The sequence below is a fragment of the Vigna radiata genome, chromosome 7, assembly GCF_000741045.1.
Source record: "Vigna radiata var. radiata cultivar VC1973A chromosome 7, Vradiata_ver6, whole genome shotgun sequence".
Taxonomy (NCBI): Eukaryota; Viridiplantae; Streptophyta; class Magnoliopsida; order Fabales; family Fabaceae; genus Vigna; species Vigna radiata.
In genome coordinates, this window is record NC_028357.1 from 27,892,388 (window position 1) to 27,915,730 (window position 23,343).

At 27.3% G+C, this 23,343-nt stretch overlaps 1 protein-coding gene across 1 annotated transcript; it reads right to left on the bottom strand.

The window, feature by feature from the left end:
* Positions 1–656: 656 nt before the first annotated feature.
* On the bottom strand, positions 657–4,378 carry LOC106769546 (SUMO-conjugating enzyme SCE1). Its single transcript, XM_014655207.2, has 5 exons — positions 4,151–4,378; positions 3,982–4,065; positions 1,744–1,896; positions 1,545–1,658; positions 657–995 (listed from the first exon to the last, which is right to left on the bottom strand). Exons 1-5 carry the CDS (start codon positions 4,217–4,219, stop codon positions 933–935), a joined length of 483 nt encoding a protein of 160 aa, XP_014510693.1. The 5' UTR covers positions 4,220–4,378; the 3' UTR covers positions 657–932.
* Positions 4,379–23,343: the final 18,965 nt, after the last annotated feature.

Below are 23,343 nucleotides of genomic sequence, written 5' to 3' on the forward strand. Positions count from 1 at the left end.
ATACCTATTTGTACCTAAGATTACTTGTCTTTTTACTCTTTGATTTATCATCTTTGAATCCAAGATCAGTTGCGTATTAATATGAGCATCTAAGGGAGACCGTTTCAGGTTCTCAAAATATATAGTTCTCTTTTTCTTTATTTCCTCAAGTAATATATAGAGGGAAGGGAGTAAAATAATATAAGCTTCTCCTGCATTAAATTGAGATACAAAAATTATTTTGTGAAAATTCTCGTGTGGCTTTTTAAATAATTAATTAAACTTGTACAATTTAACTTTTCAAATAAAATGCATTTAGATTACCTTCTTACTTTTTCTATAATCGTTATACAAAGGCAGGCTTAACGGCCATACATCTCAGCCTCAATCAAATAGTGACCAGTATGCGAACAAGCAACTGAGGACCTTTCACCAGAGAAATGTTAAGGATGCAAAATCGGATGATTTTAGGATTTTCCTCCGCATCGGGAAGTGTCATTTGAAGCACATCTGAAGTTTAAGATGCAAATGTTTCAGTATCAATTCATGCAGCCATAGCACAGTAGTAAAGTTGCCAAGTAACACAACGATGGACAAATAGAGGACTATGTATGATCTCCACAGGAGAAGTAAAAATTCCAACAAATGGAATACATGTTCCAGAGAAGGCAGTCATGTAACTCATTATAGTAATTATCCATTCATATAAAAAAGTAGCAGCAAACATCAGGCACGTGTCTCCAACAAGTATTCATTGGTTGCTTTCACATTTTTTTTTATATATTAACACTTCTTCCTGATCTGGGGGTAACCATAAATGGCTAAAACATTCATGTCTGCATGTTGTGGCAGCCATTAATCACAATGACAAAAACAGATTCAATGCGGAACAAAAGATGAAGCATCTGCCATAATAAAAATAGTTTATAAATTTAGCTGATGTGACGGCAACATTAGAGAAGAGGTGGGTATTGCTTTGCCTGCTGCCGGACCCTTCTCTTGTACTCTGCTGCATCCTGCAAAAAAGTATCGCCATGTTAAAACTATCCTTAGTCATTAAGACATTGAAGTCTCCATCCACCCACTTCACTGTATAGAAAGAAAAGAGTAAAAATAGGTCTTATAAGGATAATCTTATCCATAAACACAATATAATAAATTGACTTGAATTCTTTACATACTAAAATCAACCTATACACATCAACTTTGAAAACATTAGACGATTGAACATGGAGCATCTTTTGCATAGGTTGATTTTAACTTATGCAAGAAATACAATTTACTTTACTTCTTTCTCTTACATATGTTTACAGAGAAGTTTATCCAAATAGAATCATATTACAACATCAAATAACAATTTGTCAACACCTATTCATCATACACAATGTTCAAAGACCTAACATTCAAGCATGCGAGCTGTCATAACAACAATCCTTAGACGGAGGATAAATAACATCTCAAAACATATTACTACTTTGCCTTGGTTAGTTGGTTTATATTAAAATCAGACATTCTTTACACTTCAAGGATGAATAATATTAATAAAATAAAAAAGGGATAAATGCCTGGATGAATAGATGATAGCCTTCTGTCTGGGCAGGATCAGCAGGATTTGGCTGGTCAAGCAAGTCTTGGATACCCACAAGAATTTGCTTTACTGTTATGGCAGGTCTCCACCCCTGTAAATAATAATGAACCTCTGAATCTGTTTGCTCAGAAATTAGTTTCAAGCAGTCATCCAATTACCAATAGAGATGTACTTACACTATCCTCGTTAAGTATAGACAGGCACACAGTCCCGGAAGGATAAACATTTGGATGGAAGAAACCTTGTGGGAATTTACACTTTGGCGGTTTGCTAGGGTAGTCTTCACTAAAGTGCAGCGTAAGTGGGAAGTAGCCACCCTCCCAATCAGTCTGAAGCAAATGAAACGAAAATTAATATGAAGTAAATACCAGGCTCATTACTAAACAAGTTGCTTAATTCTTTTGCAAATTCAATCCAAGGTATGAACACAGAAGCAAGATATGATTCATTTCCAATAAACATTCAACCATAAAATATTTGAGTTACCTTTTGATAAGATATATCAAATGCAAAAGAAGAAATTTCTCACTTCCGATTTCTAAATCAAAGTATCTCACTCGTACTAAAAGTTTCATTTGCAAAACTATGATGCAACTGGACAGAATAAATACAGACATATCATTTCATTCAGATTCCTGTATAATGAACTATAGGAACCTAAATGAAATTATACGTTCATATATAATGCATGTCTTTGCATTATCCCATTCTTGTAGGATATTATAGGGGGCTGTGTGAACAGCTTTAATGCATGATTTAATAGATGATCACGTTTTTGATGCAGAGATGGTTAAATATTTTCCAATGAACCATGAACGTTTTGGCACCTCTCTTCTTATAATGTCAAAACCCCTTAAGTCTAACCCCTCAGTGAATCCCTGGGAATATAAAAAGTCCTGTCTACCAAAGTGAGAGTCAATACTCAATATGCATACAGTTTAGTCCAAATCCTAACTTTGAAGATTGCTATAGATGGTTTCATATTTTATCAGCAAATTCATATCTATGTTTTAAAAATGGTCCAAAGCCACAAGTTTGCCACAACATCAAGTTAAAGGAGTCTCTGTAACTTCAATTGTAACCACATTGACTACATTTATCTGAAATTTCCCACAACATCAAGGTTTGCAACAAAACCCCAACCACAATCTAAATCCTTGGTTGTGATTAACATTAAGACGTGACAAATACGTCAAAAAAAAAATGAAAGATAAGTGAGAAATATGCACCATGTGAAAATGGGGTGGATTTGCTTTTATGAGGAAACAAATAACAACTAGGGAATGGTTTGTCAAGCAAGTTTATGTCGGTAATAAGCAAATGTGTTACGGAATCTTTTGAGGTATGAGAAGAGGTAGATTGAGAAACCCAGCAGGGATGTAAGTATTGAGGTCCCATGTCAACTTAGATATGATCAAAATAGAGATTATAAAGGCTTGTGCAACCCTCATCTTGTGAAATTGTTGTTGAGTCGATTTAGACCCAACCAAAATTCAAGACGGTATGGACCATCCCTCAATTGCCCAAAAATTCACCTGCCCCACCACTTTCTCTAGGCAATATTAAATAGTCAATACTACAATCTCCTTCTCGTTCCAGATGTACACACCAGGCGTGAGTCCATGCTCCAAATCTCCCATCTAAGGTGCGTCGACATTCCATATAGACCATGGGTATGCCCAAAATAGGTTTGGGCAATCCTCACCTAATGAGTTAGTTGATTGCCAGATGCGTCCCCTTTTTTAATTATAAATCCCCATACATGAAATCAGAGGCAATAATCACAGGACCAATCAACCAAACCTCGGACACAACTTTTCATGCTGTTGATGGCAAAATAATCCAACTGGTTCAGTTAACCAAACCTCAACCACATTTTTTCGTGTACAGTGGTCACGCTGAGGTTAAAACCAACGTTTCATCATACTACACAAACCCCTACCATTAGATCAATCCTAGTGAGTACCAAATCTCAAACACAGCCCTTCGCAAAAGCAGACATTACATGCGGATGCATGTAGTTTATTGAATGTATTTATTACAGTCTGAAAACTGAATTTCGAAAATAATATCAACATCTTAAAATATGTTTTGGAAACTAATTTCTGGGAAAACAAATATATTTTTAGAAAAAAAAATTAAAAAAAAAAATCTAAAGGGATGTAGACGTAAAACAAGATGCAGTTAGCAATTGACCAACTTTTAAGGTTGAGATAGCCCGCCTCAATTCAAGAGTACGAAGAAGGACGAAGAGTAGGCAAAGGAGATTCACTGATTCGGAGTAACAACAGAGATAAACATTACAAGAACAGCTGTGATTTCATAATCAAAAGCAAAGAACATGAAATTTGTGGAATTCGATTCATAACAATCAGCAAACGCGTAACGTATAAAAGAAGAACTCGAAAACACACCCCAGCCTTTCCAGGAATTGTGCAATGCCACACCATCAAGTTAACGGTTCCATCGGGCAGCGTCTCTGGCTTCGCAACAAAACCCTAAATCACAAAAGAGAGAAAAAGGTGAAAACAAAAACGTCCCCACTGAGAAAGGAAGGAATCGATTAGAAAGAGTTGTACGGACATGAGGATGGTTCTTCCGCCACGACTTGCGCTCTTCGGTGAGACGTCCACGAGCAATACCACCAGACATCTTCTCTGTCTCTCTCGAGTCACGCAACGCAACACTTCACTCGCTCCGAGTCAGCTCAGTGTTTCCCAGTTCAATAAGCACTTTTCTCACTTCCTTCCTTTCTTTCTTCCTTACCTCCTTGGCACTGCGTTGTGGTTGTGGGCAAACGCGGCATTTTTTATTGCTCTGCCTCCCATCCAACGTACGGTCCTGATTCCATCTTAGATTCTCGGGGCAGCCACAGCTGTTGTCGTTTCTTTGTTTTTTGCTTTTTCTTATTTTTTCTTATCATATCCTTAAACGAAAGTCAATGCATTATTGTATAGGAGTATATTTTCTTATTTATATTTTTATTACTAATTAAAATCGAGTGATTCTTCCTCCAAAATTACTATAAATCTAATAAATTTGCATATGATTTTATGATTTAAAACATTTTAATTAAAATAAAAAAGTGCATTAAAATACTATGATAGAGTAAGTCTTTCGCGTTTCCCCTCTTGTATTATTGTACTTATTCCTTTTTTATGTATATTTGTAACATCGCGTGAGAATCACGCTGTCATAGCCCACACCCCGTTGACGTGACATAGGTACCCATTCGTTTTCCAGAAATTGACTAACCTAATTTGGGATGCTATCGTAACTTTTTCATCACACCAGTAATATTTTTCTAAATTATTTCAAGATAGATTTCATATTCTTTTCAAACAAAATATAAAATTAAAGAGAGGTGAGCATTTATATTGATTTATATCATTATAACAAAAATTCAATATATATATATATATATATATATATATATATAAAGTAATCTTTTTAAATTAAAATAATTATTTTATTCATTATTTTGAAATATATTTTCACAAAATAGTTCAAGATTTTTAATGTTGTGTTCATATGAGAAAATGGATATGTAGAAGAGAGAGTTGATGGATTTAAGAAGATTTGAAAATAAGTTGATTGTTGTTTTTTTAAGGGATTTGGAGGTGAATGGAATTGGATTTGAACATAAAATTGTTGAAATTTGATCAATGTGACAGATAAAAAAAAATAGTTTAATGGGTATAAATTGAAGATTACTAAAATACTCTTAGTAGTAGAAGTAAAACAAATTGATAATTGTTAATATTATATATAATTGTAAAAATTATTATAAGGAGAAAAAGAATTGTATTTAAGAAAAGTGGAATGATTATTTTTAAAATATAATATGAAACCGAATCTCCTGGTCTGGAATCGAATATGATATTGTGTTCACTTTATAAAGGAGCTGAAAGCGAATTCCCTCTCTTGGAATCTAATATGGTGTTGTGTTCACTTTACAAATGAGCTAGAAGCTAATCCAATCTCCTGGAACCGAATATGGTGTCATGTTCACTTTATAAAGGAGTTAGAACTAGATCCCCTCTCTTGGAACCAAATACGAGGCTTCGTGATTTTGCACACAGATTTAGAATCGAATCCACTTTTCTTGGAATTGAATACGAGCCTTCGATACTTTGGACATAAAGTTGGAACTGAATCCACTCAGTAGAACTGACTACAAGCCATCATCACTTTGCACACACAGGTGGAAGCGAATCCATTGTAACCGAATACACCTCTCACTGGATTCATTCCATACTTTGCATGCATTTCAATTAATTATAATAACTTTGTGAGTGAAATGGAAGGAGGACAAAAGATGTATTTCACTCCTAATCCACACAGATCACATGGCTTCAACGTAGATGGAATAAACCCTTCATTCTGCAAATCAATTGTTGCTTATTCGTTAATACGAACACGATTCAAAATTGCAATTTATCTCTCTCAATCACAGTAAACATTGTAATTCATTCATTTGAATACAACATAAAAGTTGTTTCTTATTTCGAATCCTCTTTAGTCATTCGTCTAATATCGTTCGGATGACACCTACGAAAGAAGTTTTAAGTCAAAGTCAGTTCCAACTTGATAGTTTAGATATTAAATGTGTATTAAAAGTAATTATATAACTTTTTACCTTAAACTTGTATTTATAGATTTCGCATTGAATTAGTGGTAGGCTAATTACGGCCTAATTAATAGTAATTACACTTTATCTTAAGTTGTGTATGATTAGGTTAATCTTATTAGAGACTGGACGCTCAGTCTTCCTCCTAGGCGTTCGGTGTATAGACACTCGATATTGACCATCATTTTGTGACTAGCCGAATGGTCATATGGTACACTAATTTTATTTTTTAAGTTGTATTTTTTAAATTTAACTATTTTTAATTTAATTATTTTTTTCAAATTTAATACTTTTTATCAATTTAATATTTTCTTATAAATTAACTATTTTTTGAATTAAAATAACTATTTAAAATATTAAAAAATAACCTAAAATAGTAAAAATTATTCAAAATAATATTATAAAATTTATTTATATTTATTTTTGCAATTATAATTTTATTATATTTTGTTATTGTAAAACAAAATACACATGTAAATACATGATTATTAAACTGTTATAAAACAAATTATAGCGTTAAAGTATTTATTTTATAGTTTAGGACAAAATTATACATTATTACGTTAAATAATAATGTAAAATTATACTATGTCTAAACCAGAAAATTGGTTTGATGTGATTAACGAGAGTAGTCCTAGTTACATTTCGATTGTTTTTATTGGTTTTATTTTTATTGTTTTTTGTTGGTCTAATTATGCTAGAAAATTGTTTCCATCTAAAATTTTTAACTTAGTCTCCCAATTCTTTCTTAGGTCTAAAATCTCTTACTATTAGATTCATTTTGTTTTCTTGCTTCTTTTAGTAGTTTCTTATACATTTTAGTCTTTTGTTATTATTTTTTTCTTGTAGTTCTCTTAATCACATGTAAATCTGTCAATTTGGGTTTATATATGGATGGAGTTATAAAAATTCACAAGTTTAAACAAATTTTCGTTGAAAAAGTCAATGGAAAAAAATATTTCCAAAAGCAAGTCTATAGATTTTTTTTATATAAAAATATTTATTTCGAATACAAAAAAAAATATAATTAAATATTAATTTGTTGTAAATCTAATTATTTTTAATTTGTCAAATAACTATATATAAACAATCATCTTATACAACTTCAAATTTAAAAATATACTTTAATACACATAAATTTTATACATTTATTTAATATTATCAATTTTTATTTTTTTCTTTTTTAAAAATATACAAATTTTCTCTTTTATAATTATTTTACCTTTTATAATGTATCTCAAATGAATAAAAATATATATCACTTTACTTCTCCAAAATAAGAAAACAGAAACATCAATTAAAAAATTAACAAGAACACACATTTTCTTACAGTAAAATCTTTTTAGGTAAGTTCATGTTACATTTAATATAAGAAATGCACTATATATACATTGACGGTAATTATAAATATATAAAATTAATTTTGTTGTGGTGTCATTTTAATTAACTAAAACAAAAACTAAAAATATATATATTAACATCAACATAAAAAATTAATTAAAATAAATATTTATCAATATAAAACGTCAATTAAAATAAATATTAAAAATAAATAATAACATTAATTAAAACAAAAATTAGTAAATAGGGATTACAAAGTCTATATTAAGATAATATTATAAATCTCCAATATGGAGACGGGTATAGTTTCTTACCGTTTTCTTAACACACGTATTAATAAAAACACTTATTCAACCAAAAGATAATACTAGTTTATTTTCCTTTTCATTTCATTTTTATATGATAATATCAAATTAATATTATCATATCCATTTTTCCTTTTAATATGTTTATCTTTAAAAAAATTGAAGAAGAATAAAAAAAATCCAAGTGCTTAATATGTTTTGAACTCTATCTTCACAAAAATTAACTTTGATTTATATACATAGTTTATAACACGTGTTACATCATTCCAAATTAATAAATAAATTATATTTAATATTAAATTGTATATTATATATTTTATTTGATAAGATAATAATAAATATGATATTAAAATATTATAAATAATAATATATTATATTATCTAATAAACATATAAGGTGAATTACACCCACGTCTTAGTGAATAGGTTGTTGTTCTAAGATTGATACTTTATAACCTGCTAAAGCATATAGATGCATGTCTGTCACTTAACAACATTAGATGATTCAATTGGACCTATAAGACGAATTAACTTTTACCTAACTTGAGTTATATATGCAATGGATTATTGATTAGTTCATCAAACATGAAATGCAAATTGAATCGGTAACATATGAAAGAACATTTTAATAAGGAAATAAAACAACATTTATACAAAAATTCATAAAACTATATCCAATTACAACATTGGAAGTTCAACAACTCATGATGATTCTAACAATTGATCCTAGGAGTTGTTGCTCATTCATAATGTCTCCTATATTCTAAAAGATATTACAAGCGAAGTGAGAGAGAAACTCTAGAGAGACTTGCGAACCTAGGTATCAAATTCTCAATCTTAAAAGAAGGGGTTTTGCCCTTTAATTTATAAAAGTTGGAAGGTTAGTTGTAGCTCCAAACATGGTGGCCAATCATATGAGTTTTCCTTCCATGGAGCATTTCCTTATAGCTTAGACTTTGTTCTTATTGTTCAATCACTAAGCTTTCAATGGTGGGTTTCCTCCATGGTTAAGCTCCATAGTTGGTTTTTTAAATTGCTTCATGGTGAAGTTTTCCTAGCATGGCTTAGACACCATATTCTCTCCTTAAGTTGTGAAAGCAAAATTTGAATCTCATTTGAAATTATCTTTCATTGCTCAAGTTGTGGTTCTGTGGCTTAAGCTCTTGTGTTCTGTTTCATCCAAATTTTATAGATATTCATCCAAAAATGCTTTAATTTACCACATATGTTTATATCTAAATTCTTTTAGTGAATTACATATAAAAGAGAGTAAAATCTTAATATATGCAATATAATAAATCAAAACAAGTGTTAAATGCATGTGAATTATAGGTAAAATAAGCACTTAGCAAGATTATCATGTCTAAAATAAGTTAATATATCCACACATTATACAACCCATATATTAATTTTTAATCTATCCACACTTTAGGCATAATAGTGTATGGAATTCTCTTCCACCCATCTTATTACTCTTGAAGCATTAAATCAATTTTCTCTACAAATTATTTATACATTTTCTTTATAACATCATATGATAAGATGGAGGTTTATAATAAACTATGCATTTCCTAATCATCTCACATTTTGGACAAAAAAGTAATTTTCCAAACATGTTGAATGGAATGATATCTTTATATAAAAATTCAATGTCTATATCATAAAGCTTTTTTCACCACTTTTTCCACATTTGATTCGAGAGCATTGTGAACATCATCATTAACTCGATCCTTCCTTTATTTTAAATTAGCCCTCAAATCTCATTCTCAATGTTATTTGTCTTGTAATGCTCACTATATTGATCATCAATTTCTTTAATGTTTTGCAACCTTGTTTTCTTCATTCACGAGTCCTTAATCTTTACAACAACTTTTATCATTAAAGTTCTAACTTATTTTAATACCATAGCCCAAGGCTCATAATATTATATAATATCATTTGCAATACGACGTTTCAATCTAAAAATTTATATATTTGTAGTTTGAGTAAAATTTAGTGTATCGTATGACCATTCAATTAGCCATGAATCAAACAGTCAGCCTTTACAATGACCTACGAGTGAGTCACTAGTAAGACCAGACGATTAGGAAGGTGAATCGATCGGCTAATGGTTCGAACATTAACCATAAAATAAACCAACTTATAAGTAAAGTGTAATCACCCACAATTGAGACATAATTAGGTCGTTGTTAATCAAAAACTCACTCCAAAATCTATAAATATAAGTTTGAAGTGATGAGGTAGGTGATAAGTATTTATTGTACCGTTAATATTTGAGCTACCAATATTGAGTTAACTTTGGTATCAGAGAATCTAAACACCTCACACCCATAAGCTCCCTTAGTTTCTCAAATCTTGTGTTTGAGTGGTTTGGTAAACACACCAGCCACTTGTTCTTCAAAACACAATGTATCAACTATGGTCTTCCTTTGTTGACTTGATCTCTCAAGAAATGGAACTTTGTTTCTATGTGTTTGCTTCTTTCATGCAAAACTATATTTCTTGAAACTAATGGAAAGTTATATGTAGAAGGTTATCTATGTGTTGACTTCTATGTATTTACTTCTTTTAGGTGTTGACTTGGGAATAATGTCCAATTCTAAATTGTCTAGTTCTTCAATAAATTGGAAAGTTATCTATAGAAGGTACTCCTATGTCAAATCGGTAAAGATTTGAGTATTCAAGTACAATTACCTACCTCGTTACCTGTTACTTATATTTATAGATTTCAAAATGGAATGTTTAATTAATTATGACTTAATTATAGCTTCATTAATGGTAATATACTTTGTGTTAAGTTAATCTCTTTGTAATGTGACCATTCACTCCTCTTTTTCAACCGTGACCATGAAAAAGACTCATATGAAAAAATAGACCATCCATGTCATGGATAATATGGTGATATGATACAACATAAATCATAAAAATAGCTATGTCACGGATTAATTTGTTTCTCTTTAATATAATGATCATTGAGATTTTCTATGGTTTAAGGAAAATGTTTTCACGAGTATGGTCTCAAATTATTAATGTATTTCATTAAGAACGATGCTAATGACAATGGTTGATTCATAGTAGTTGTTTAAATTTGTATGAATATTTAAATCAAATTTATTTATCGTTTTTCTTCGAGTGTCTTGCTTCAGGTTTTGGGTAAAGAACTTAGCCCATTAATCGTACCTTATCCGGATAGAACTACATATTACACGAGGCTTGAGCCCACCACCATTGAAAAAGGTAGACCCCATTGGGCTTTGATTGGACTTTTCTACCACAATTTATGTTGGGCCATGCTAACATTAACTGAGGTATAAGTGCTTGAGAGGGATTTTTTATGCAACAATGACAACTACGTTTGAACTCTTTTATTTGTGCAAATTACTCTTTTCTCTACCACTGTAGGTGTTTAAGGGATGTAACCGTTGTGTAATTTGATGAATTTTTATATATTTTTATTTTAAGTTTGTACAGAAAATTATAGGTAAATGTTTTCACCAATTTTTATACAAGTTATTCAAAATTAGAAACAAAATAACAAACGTCCTCTTAATTTTAATTGCAACAATATAATTTAGAACAGAATGATTTAAAATAAAAATATGTACGTGTTAATTATCATAACTGAGAAAATATTTATTTATATTTAATATAAAAGGTAAAATTGTTTGATTAAAAAATTACAACAAAAATAGATAAAAAATTATATCGCATTATAAAATTGTCTATACACACGAACCGCGTAAGTATTGTTGAAGTGCATGTAAACAAATCCAATAAAATAAAAGGCATCATTGCTATAGATGCAGGGCCACCAACTTAAGTACCAAGTTCTCCTAAACTATAGTATATCAGTTTAACATAATCGTTTTGCATCATTCTAATAAAGGTCTATATTTATATATTAATAATGTCATTATAGGTCAAAGATAGAGTGATCTTATCTTTCATCATTAATCAAGGAAGTAATTAATATGCATTTATTATATAAATATGCTTAATTTGTATCATGTCATGAGTCATGAGACCTTTAGATGAGAAAGAGACAAGTGCCTGTGTTAATTTATTTGTTTATTTAAAGGGCAAATTGTAAATAATAGAGGAAGATTTATGAACGCAATCTAAGTGTGTTACAAGGCAACTTGCATGTTTGCACACATGCAGATGCTGACAAATGCTTTTTGAAGCTTGCACTGAAAAGAAGAAAGGCATATGATATAAGCACATGCAAGGCTTAAATAAATCCAATGCAATTCTCTCACTTAAAAAACCTAGTTTCTCTTCAAAAAAGTAGATGAGGGTAATTGACCACCAACTATAACTAAATCAGGACCACAATCATAATGACACCTCAAAAGCTATCTTATTACTTATCTACATCACCCACTTTTTTAAAAGGGGCAATTTTTCCTTTTTTACATCTTTAATTACATTCATAAAGTCAGAAGTTTCAGTTGGGAATTGTGAAATTATTTGATTAAAACAATAAAAGAAATACGGTATATTGTCCCTATTCCATGTTCAGCTACACCTTTGAGATTTCCATCAATATTTTCGCCTAATTTAATTTTTTTAACTTTAAAAATTATGAATTTAGTTTTTTTAACTAAATTTTATTAACTTTATTTAATGTTTTAAACGCGTTTCTCAGAAATAAAAATGTGTCACTAAATATAAATAACTCAAATGTAATCATGAAACGTGTTTGAAACATCAAATAATTTTAACAAAATTTAGTTAAAAAGACTAAATTCATATATTTTTAAAGTTGGAAATTAAATTAGGCCAAAGTTTTGAAAAGAGACTAATTTTAATTTTCACTGAAAAATTAAGGACCAAAAACATATTTAATCCAAGATTATATTATTCTTAAGATAAATTTAGCAGATTATTAATATCAATTATATTGTTATCTAAACACAATTAACAATAATAAGTAAGTTATGTAATAGAAGCTTAATTAACGTTCTTTTTTTTTGTAAATTTAAAATTTTTTAGTTAAGTTTTTGTTAATTAATTTTGAATGTTGATTAATTAAAAAAATTATATTTTCTAATTAAGTTTATGTTGTTTAACCTTTTGGTTAATCAGGTGACTGTTATTTTAGTTTGTCATTCTTCTTAGCTTGTATTTACACGTTAAGATAGTTAATAAAAAATAATTTTACTATTAATGTAAAACTAAAAATGACTTTTATTTGGTGAATATGAAGGACACTTTTTCATTTTTGTGATGCGTTTAAAAAGGGTGTGCATGTGAAAAGAGGTGGGAAAACCGAAAGATGTTTCTCCATCGATATATTTTTTGACAATTTTGTATCATTATTGCTAACAGGTCCCGGCCTAATCATACCATTCGATGATAAACATATGTTTTGGAAATGCTTAGCAGCTCCTCACTATTCATTAATTTAGAAAGGTGGTGTTTTTCATTCCATTATTGTTTTCATGGTTAGCATAGGAAATACTCAGAAAAATAGTAAGATATTATCACCAATGACACATTCATTTTGATAGATACAAAGTTGAGGTTTAAACCCTTTTTTGTCCCTAAGTTAAGTTTTGATGTTCAGTTCAGTCTCCGCTTTTAAAAATGTCAACCTTTAGTTTCTATGATGTGAAAAATGTATCAAATCAGTCTTATTTGTTAACAAATCACAAGTTTTTCATTAAGTAATTTGTTGTTCATAACACCTTCCATTATCAAATCACAAAATATTAGATACCTAGGTATGAAAACTTATGATTTATTGTTCTTTAAATTGTGTCACATGAGGACTGATTTGATATATTTTTCATATCATAGGAACTAAAGATTGACATTTTTAAAAGCGAGAACTAAACTGAAGATCAAAACTTAACTTAGAGACAAAAAAAAAAAAAGGGTTTAAAGTATTTAGAAAATACTTTCCGATAAAGAAATGATACTTTATAATGTATATATAAAGTTCTGCAGAAAAGGGAACATACTCAATGCTATTCTTTTCCCTTTTGGTTTAGGTGCCCTTTTTGAGCTCTACGGAATTATTCCATTCGATCAAATCAAATGCACGGCGAAATACAGCATAAAAAATAAATAAAATTTAAATATTAATTTAATTCTGTCGTTTTTTCCTTATGTTTTTTTAACAAAGTTTCTATTTTTGATAATTTTATTCAATTTAATTATTTATATTAATATTTTTTAAATAATTAACGTTAAATAGTTTAGATTGTGTATTAATTTGTATTTCTCTTTTTTTTTTAAAAAAATCTTATTTAAAAAGAAGATCAATTATCAAGATTGTCACGTTAACAAATGAGAAGTGCGTGTCTTATATTTAGTTTGATCTTTATATTTGATATTTTTATTTAATTCAGTTTATTTTCTTTTTTAAATTAAACAATTTCGTTTATTTTCAAATTAAAACTAAATTTATTTTTATATAAATGTCATATTGAATTTATGGTTAAACTTTTTAATTCATTTTTAACTTAAAAGTTACGTAAAGTAGTAAATAGTTTGTGATTTTTAATCTTTTAAAATTTTAAATTCATGGTATTAGTCTTTATGTTTTAAGTTTTCATTCTAACTTTAAAAAAATTCTAACTTTAAATAAAAAATATTTAATAAAATTATATAATAACACTTATATAAAAATTAGATTTGGTTTCAATTACGAATACAACAAAATTATTTTATTTTTAAAATAAAAAAGTGATATTTGTGATATAATTGTAACTTGACATGTAAATATGTTTTAAATTAAAAAAAAATAAAAAATATAAAAATAAATCAAATAATAAAAATTATTAAAAAACATTTATGAGAATTTGTGAAAATTAGTAAATTTTGAAAGTAATCTCTAGTTTCCAGTAGCATAAAGTGTATGATTTAGAACTAAACCAACGTGTCTCAAATATGGAGTGTCAATTTCTTAGCACCCAGTGAGCAACACTGTATATGCATGTTCGCCGGAGTTATGCATTTTGTGAAAAACTAAAAAAAAGTATATTTTAGAAATGGTCGTGGATTAAAAATAACGATACTTAAATATTTTAATATTAAACAATTTTAATATAAATGATTTCGTTATAAACGAGATTTATTGGTTTAAAATATATTATCTATCTAGAAATTATTATTCTAGAATCATTTGTTTTTTCTGTTTGAAGATCAGAGATTGTCTGTGTGATCTTAACGGTGAGATCTTAAATTTTGTCTGATTAGTTTCTCAAAAAGAGTAAATTAATTTTATGCTTTTTTCTTTAAGTTATATATGTAGGGTTTTACTCTGTCGCATGTATGGCTTGAATATTATTTTAAGTTCCTTACTGAATAATGGTTCTAATGGTGTATCCTAATCATGTTATGTGGTCTATAAGTGTAAATAGAGCTCTTTGAACTGTGAAAGTGGTATAGGGACTTCTAGAAGAGTTTGGTCTTCTAAAAAGGTAATGGGAGCTAGTGTTTCTTATTAACGATTAATTTATAAGTATGATTTGTGATTATTTGGATGATAATATGATTTAATTGAAATTGTGATATATATTCTAGTATTTATTGTGTTTACGTGATGTTAGTTGATGGTATGTTGACGTAATGTTTGACTTGATGTGATTTTAATGATTATTGAATGTATGAATTGTATGTGATTAAGTTGTATATGGAATCGAATGTTAAGGTAAGGAGTAAGGAGTAAGGAGTTGTCAAATACATAGGTTTTGTGGTTGAAAATAGAGGTTTTATTAGGCAAGTTTGTGAAATAGGGTTTTGATTTAGAAACCTGATGTTTTAGGTCTGAGTATATGTTATTTGGAACTTTTTAGAAGTATGAATTAGTTGAAATCTGATCTAGAGCTAAGGGACAGTCCATTGACGGTGTTTTGGTTAGTTTAAATATTCATTTTGAAGTTTGGACTAGTGAGAGTTTGAATCCATGGTTCTGTGCTCAAATGGAAGATTTGAAGTGTATTAGTAAATAATTTCTGACTTGTTATAAAGTTCTCAAGTTGCTTAAAAATGAACTAGAATATGAATTTGATTTCTAAGTTCAGATTTAGAAGTTTTTTACCTCTAAATTTTACTATTTTTACACTTTTAAAAAAGAGTAAAATATATAAAGTATTATATCCATCACTTTTTAGTGCGATCAAATTTTTCACCTCCATACTATTGTACCAAACACTTGTTTCACCTTATAAACATACTATCTTTCTTAAAAGCTAATTTTATTGAATATTTAATAAAAATGATAGTTACATAATTATCACATCTATAAAACATAAATGAAACCTAAAATATCAAAATAACACAAACCCGAAGAATGAAAAGTGAAATTAAACCTTAAATTTATGTTAGGATGAGCTAGATGGTAATATATATTTTTTTAAAAATACTTCAATAAAAATCAAGTTCGAATTATTAATTTTGGAAAGTTTAAAAAGTTATTCTATATAATAAAAAGTATATATCTGTTTTATTTAAATACACCAATCTATTAACATATGTAAGTCTCGATTCATTAATACATTATCTTACAGGTGAATTTATTAATTTATTTAAGGAAAATGATTTTTTAACACTATTTTTTGATACCATTTTGACACTGCACACGTGTCAAAATGTGATTGGACGATTTTAAATTAAAAAAGTTGAAGTAGGGGTATATTTGGAAGAGAAAAACCAAAGTTTGTTTTTTTAATTTGAAATCGTTTAACCACATTTTGACACGTGTGCAGTGTGAAAATGATGTCAAAAAATGGTGTTAAAGTATCATTTTCTTTTTTTATTGGGAAAAGTTGGAAAGAGCCTCACTTATTCATCTGAACATATTTCTATTGACTTTAACCAATATCATTCTTGGAATTCTTTCATCGAGAAAAGTTGGAAAGATTAATCATTTATAATATATGAATTACGCAGATAACACAATTTTCAACTTAAAATATTAAGATTTAATGTTTGTATTCTTTTATATATATTATTCAATTTTTTTATTTTTATTTAATATTAGAGTTTTAATTTATATTTGAATTACGAAAACTTTTAAAATAAAGATTTTTTTTTTTTTTTTTTTAGTTTCTTCTTGGTTAGACACTAATTGTCAATTTCGAGATATTATATATACCTTATCTCTAGATAAAAACAAATAAGTTGAAATTCTTGTTAATATATGCAAACCTTTATTATATGATTTATTAAAAGTAAATTTTTAATTCTAATAAGAAATTTACAACAAAAACACCTAAGCAAGTGTCTTTAACAAAATTTTAAATATTTGAAATTAAAAATAAATATTTTATTCTAGATATATATGTATATAAATTTTAACAGCACAATTAATAAGAATTTTCATAAAAATAGAATTAAAACTAATGTTATGATAAATTCGTGAAGAACGTAAGTTGTGAAATTGGAGACAGTTATTTGAAATTTTGTTTTCGGGGAATTTAGTTTAGATTGACGTTTTAGTATTATTTAGAACTAAATCTATTAGATAACAAAAATTTATTTTTAAATACAATAAGAGTGTTTTGCGTTTAAGTATCGACAAAGGAAATCAATTTGACATGAAAGTTACTAATTTTGATAACTAATTTTACTTACGTACTTAATTAATTCGATCTTCTTTTTACTTTTAATGAGAATTACATGTATAATACAATTTGTACTTTTTCTACTTTTTTTGTTTTTTCAGTAATTTTGGAGATGAAAACACATTAACAATCGATAAAGTGTAATGTAGAATTGGTAAAATTCAAAATACTAGATGTAGTGAGATGAAGAGTACACAAATGATAATAGAATGAAAATAACATCGAAGTAAGTGAATTTGTAACATAAATCAATGAAACTGTTGATTAAATTATAATAATCAACACTAAATTAACCATTTGTTCTTTTATGGCATTTTTCAAAATGAATGTATTGTCTCACAATTTTTCATTATTATAAAATACAAAATAAACTTATTTGTATTTTTTTAATCCTGCTTGAATCGTTATAAAATTTTGAATTTGAAATTTAAATAAATAAAATTTTCCTAAAAACAACTCTTACCAGTGTTGGAGTCAATGTGACCCTTTATTTCTATAAGCATTGACGTTCTAAAAGAAGATAAATAACATACTTCAATCACCTAACTGTCAGTAAAAAGCCAACTTCTAATAAATTATAGACCTTTCTAACGAGTGTTCTTCACTTACATCAATCTTGTCAAATATATATTATGTAACGTGACTCTTCTTTTTTTATTCTTTTATAAAGTTTGTTTAATACATACTTTTATTAGCAATAAATCCTAAGATAGGAGAAAAACACTACACTAATGGTATTATATTATACTAAAAAAAATTAAACTATTTTTATTATAACTTAAATATATTGTTTTATGGTTGAGTTTTTAAAACTGAATTTAATAAATTTTCGGTTCAATTAATTGAAGTATTTTTTGTTAACCTTTTCCATCTTATATTTATTATTTCACAAGTTTTACACCACCTTCTGCCATATTTCAAAACTACTTACTGAAATATAATAAAAAAATCACTTCATCCTAAAATAACTATAGTTTTTATTTTTTAATTTCTTTTCTCTTATGTAATTATTTACAAGTAAATTTATTAAAAATATAGGTTTACTTTGTTACAAAAGCGAAAAATATTGAGTTAATTCATCTTTAAATTTAATTTGTTATATGTTAATTCAAATAAATTAAATTTAGCTTTATCCAAAAATATTTATGGAAGAAAAATAAAAAAAAAAATCTTTTTTTTATAAATTACATGTAATTTATACCTTAAAAATTAAGGAGATGAAATTTTACAAACAAATTTATATATAAACTAATTAATTTATATATTCAGGTGAGTGTTTTCTTTTCTTTCTAATAAGAGTATTTTTTCTCTAAAAAAAGTAAAAATAGTATAGTAGTTAAAATTAGTACAGTTTACAATTCAATTAGTAGTTTAGTTCTATTGTAGTTTAGTACAATTTACAATTTAGTTAGTAGTTTATATTGTAATTTAGTACAATTTACAATTCAGATAGTAATTCAGTTCAGTTTATATTGTAATTTAGTACAGTACAGTTGAGTTTGATCAAACAAAAAATAGTTCAATTTGTTTGAACACTTTTACAGTTCAGTATCAGTTTTTAGTTCAGTACAGTTTTTAGCAATACAATTTCATTTCTCCACTCCTAATAAATTTCATACTTTATCGATATTTTGAATTATGAAGTGAAGTTAGACGAAAAACAGGTTAATTTAAAATTAAATTTTTAAGACGGTGTTAATTTATCGAAAACAACCATTTACCAGACTATTATTACTTTTAGATAAAGTTAAATAAGATGAAGCCTTGAAATACCATGCTTTTTAAAAAGAAAACAAAATGATAGCCTTAAAACATAACCGAGATTCCAATTTAGCAAGCAACCTAACCTTTCGTTGTAACTTGTAAGCATTGAAGAAGAGAGGCTGAGGTCATCGAAGAGACAAAAAGTGAGCGATTCTTGTAACCCAAAAAATGTATTCTTTTAACTTGTAAGAAAGTGATTAGCTAGAGAGCAAGTCCAATGATGTACAATCCTTTTCTGGAACTTGTTTATCAGCGTAGATTGCACTTCCAAGATGAAACATACCACAAAGGTTCCTTATTTTTCTCATGACGTTCTATTTGTCCCTTCTCAATCTACGAAATTCCGAAGAATCCAATGAAAAAGTAGAGAAATCCAAGTGAAGATCGTAGTCAGCAAGACCGGTGTGTTTTTCAAGTAAATGAATATATTTCATCATCAAATCACTCACCAACTCTTCTTGACCAAGGAAGCTAATTGCTTTCCGTGACTTGTATTTTACACGATTGAAATCTAAGCAATACATAAAAAGAATGATAAATGGGTGGCCTCTTACAGAATCAGAAATTGATGCTCTGATCGAGAAAGACACCCCAAACCAGTTACTGCTATGCTCTCAGAAATCTTGGTACGTGTTTGGTATCTTCAACATACTTCCAAAAGAAATTAAAGAAGAAACATACGTTGCATAGCTTTGGATCCCTCTCCCACATGCACCAAGTCATAAAAAAATATGTTACATTTTCTATTTTCTTTTCTCTTTTCGCGCATCTCATAAATGGAATCCAAGACCAACTTCACAAGTTCCCAACACAACCACGTAATATGATAAAAATAACCTTTATATATTATTATCTAATTACAAATTATCGTACTATAATATTTATTTTTAAAATAGTATTAATGATATTTTTTCTGTATCAATAATATATTATTTTAAAATTATAATAGTGAAAAGTAATGCTGTATCAGGAAAAAAAGCATACGGATTTATTTAATGTTAGGGACAAGATGAAGTAATGTTACCAGGTCATGTTACAAACAAAAAGATTTATTTAAGATAAAACATTCTTATATTAAGATGGTTTGCTGCGCTGCTCGTTTCCGCAACAGACGAATAAAGAAAAGTGTGTTATGAACCCGTTTTGCAACATGTATCAAATGCTATTCACTTATTATTATTATTATTATTATTATTATTATTATTATTATTATTATTATTATTATTGTTATTGTTATTAATGGTGTCAATACGTCTACTACATACATACATGTGTGTCTTTTTTTTATTAGTTTAAATTTTAAAAAAATTTAAAATAAATAATAATTTAAAAATAAAATAGTAACATCATTCTTAATTTAAAAAATAATTAAATTTAAATTAATGATAATTTAAAAGATAAAAGTAGAAATTTAATTATTTTAGTTTAAAATAACAATTACTTGATCTTTGATACGTAGACTAATGAAACACATGCGGGCATGAGCGTTAACGATTTTTCTTATGATAAAAAATTAAAAAATTATATCAATAAAAATAAACATAAATAATTTTTATAATAAAAAAATTATTTATTTCATAAATATTTTTTAATTATAAAATTATTTTAGTTTTAGAAAATAATTAAGTTAAAGAACAGGTCAAATAAAAAAATGGTTACAATTTAAAAAAAAATGAAAAAATCACCTAGTTTAAATTAAAATTAAATAAAATTGCAAAGCAAAATGTGTACATCCTTTATATAATAGTATAGATTTAGATTATTTCTAGTTTAAATAGAACTTTTTATTTTTATTATTATGATAATTTTTTGATCTAACTTTATTATTTTAATTTCATTAATTTGGTTTATTTTTTAAAAATAAATTAATATAATATCCTTTTATTAAATTATTAATAATATTACAAGAATAATACGTGATATGAATAAGAAAATAACATGCAATTGCTCAATAAGATGATATATGATGTAAACAATAAGTGTTATACAATATTCATGACGAAAAAAATATTAAGGATAATGAATTGAAGTAGTTAAATAATAATAAAAAAAAAACATATCACATCTTACTATTATTATTATTTCAAATATTTATTAAAGAAGAGAGAGGATATTCAAACATTAACTTTAAGTCCATGAATTATATTGTGTATGGATCTAGCAATTAATTCATTTATTTGGACAACTTAAAAAAAAATCAAATAAAATGACTTGTTTAAATGGAAAAATAAAATAAAATTGAAATTAAATAATTTTAAGAAGGTATTTTACATAAATATTTAAATAATAAAATTAGAAATTCACAAAAAAAAATTGAAATTCCATAAGTTGTATAATTCTCTACTGATTAAGATGAAAAAAGTCTCAAGGTCAAAAAATCAACTTTCAGTTTAGGTTGAGTTGTTTAGACATCTAGCCTCTATCGACTTGACTTGACATTCGATTACTGACAACACATTTCTATCTATAGTCACAAGCAACTTGTGACTTTATGTTTGACTTACTCAACTCGACCTTTTATTCAAGCTTATTTAGTTCAATCCTTCAAATTCAGTTGGCTAAGTTAAACCACTGTCCTTCTAACTTAAGTGACTTGAGAAGACTTTTGCTCCATACCTATTCAACTTGACCATAAAAAATAAATTAATTTACTTTATCCATCCAAACAAACTATTTAACAAATTAAAAACATTCAATAATAAATAATTCAAATATAATGTATTTCAATTTCTTAATATTATTTATAAAATAGAAAATTAAGATAAGCTTTTTAAAATAATATAATTACTTAAAATAAGAGGAGATTAATTTAAGAAGTGTTTATTTCAAGTAAATTACTTTTATTTCTAATTTATTTTTACAATAACTACATGTTTTTATTTTATTCTTTTGTTTTTTCACTTTCATTTTTAATTAATTAATATCAATTAAAAAAAGTAATTTTAATTTATAGAAATGTAAAATTATATACAAAATAAATACCCTTGTTATAATAGCAAAACAAAAAATAGTTTAGAGTGACCTTTTACAAAATCATTTTTACATATTTAATTAAGTTCAAATTGTCTTATAAATTTAGATATTTTAAATGGAGTTTCTATTTAAAAAAAAAATATTCTATTGAATGTTAAAAATATTTGTCATTTTTGTTTAAGTATTTAATCTGAATATCAACATATGATGTAGTTGTTATTTTCGTTTCTAACTCGTTGATCAACTCATGCCTTTCTTTTTTAATCTTATCTAACTAAAATATTAAACTGTTTTTGGATAAAAAATAAACAAGTTTATTGATGAATTGAAGGATATTGAAGAAGGAATGAGTGGGTTAATTAATTAGCTAAAGTCTATAATACAAAAGTTATAGTCATGTCATTACATTAATTAACGACAATAATTAAATTTATGATATTTATTTGTGTCTGAAGCATTAAAGTTGATATTTATGAATGCATAAAAGACAAGCATTTGGGAGATACACCTCATTTATGAGGGTTCTATCCCTACAAAACTAACTTTTAGACAACTTTAAATTAGCTACTGTCTTATTCTACAAGACCTAATTAACCTTAAAAGAACTACACATAACTAATTTATAACCTCTAATTAAAGTAGGAGGAGACAGAAAATATACAGAAAGCATTTAGCTAAAGCAAAGAAAAAAAACAAATTCCCGAAAATGGAAAACTTTGAACCCTCTTTAGACACTTTTTGAGAAAGGAAATACAATTCTTCTTCTCCATGTCAGTGTGTAATGTAATTAGACTCATTTTAATTAATAAGTATTACTTTTGTATTTAATGTTCTTGTTGTTCTAATTAAAAAATAGAAAAATGTATAATAAATAATTTTTCTGATGAACATGTGAGTGAGGGCCCAAAAGCTTGTTTTTGCCCTTATGCTACGTCTGAAGATGGTGGTGCCTATCCTTTTCACTCCTCTAACTTTTCATCCTCATTTATCTTTTAGCACAAAACTGCCATCTGGGCTCTGCAACCTGGGACTCCACACAACAAGCTTAGCTCCTGCACCACAAAAACACAGATCCTTTTCTTTTCTTTTCCATAATCGAACAATGCTATCATCAATTTTTATATTTATATTAACGATAAAGATACATAGACAATATTTTTTTTTACAATATTTGAACATCATTATACAT

What these genes read in the sequence shown, in the direction of transcription:
- LOC106769546 (XM_014655207.2), bottom strand. Translation starts at nt 4,219, where the DNA reads ATGTCTGGTGGTATTGCTCGTGGACGTCTCACCGAAGAGCGCAAGTCG. An exon ending in CAATTCCTGGAAAGGCTGGG is followed by an intron (nt 1,897 to 3,981) that starts GTGTGTTTTCGA and finishes CATTTGCTTCAG; the next exon opens with ACTGATTGGGAGGGTGGCTA. An exon ending in GCTATCATCTATTCATCCAG is followed by an intron (nt 996 to 1,544) that starts GCATTTATCCCT and finishes ACTTTTTTGCAG; the next exon opens with GATGCAGCAGAGTACAAGAG.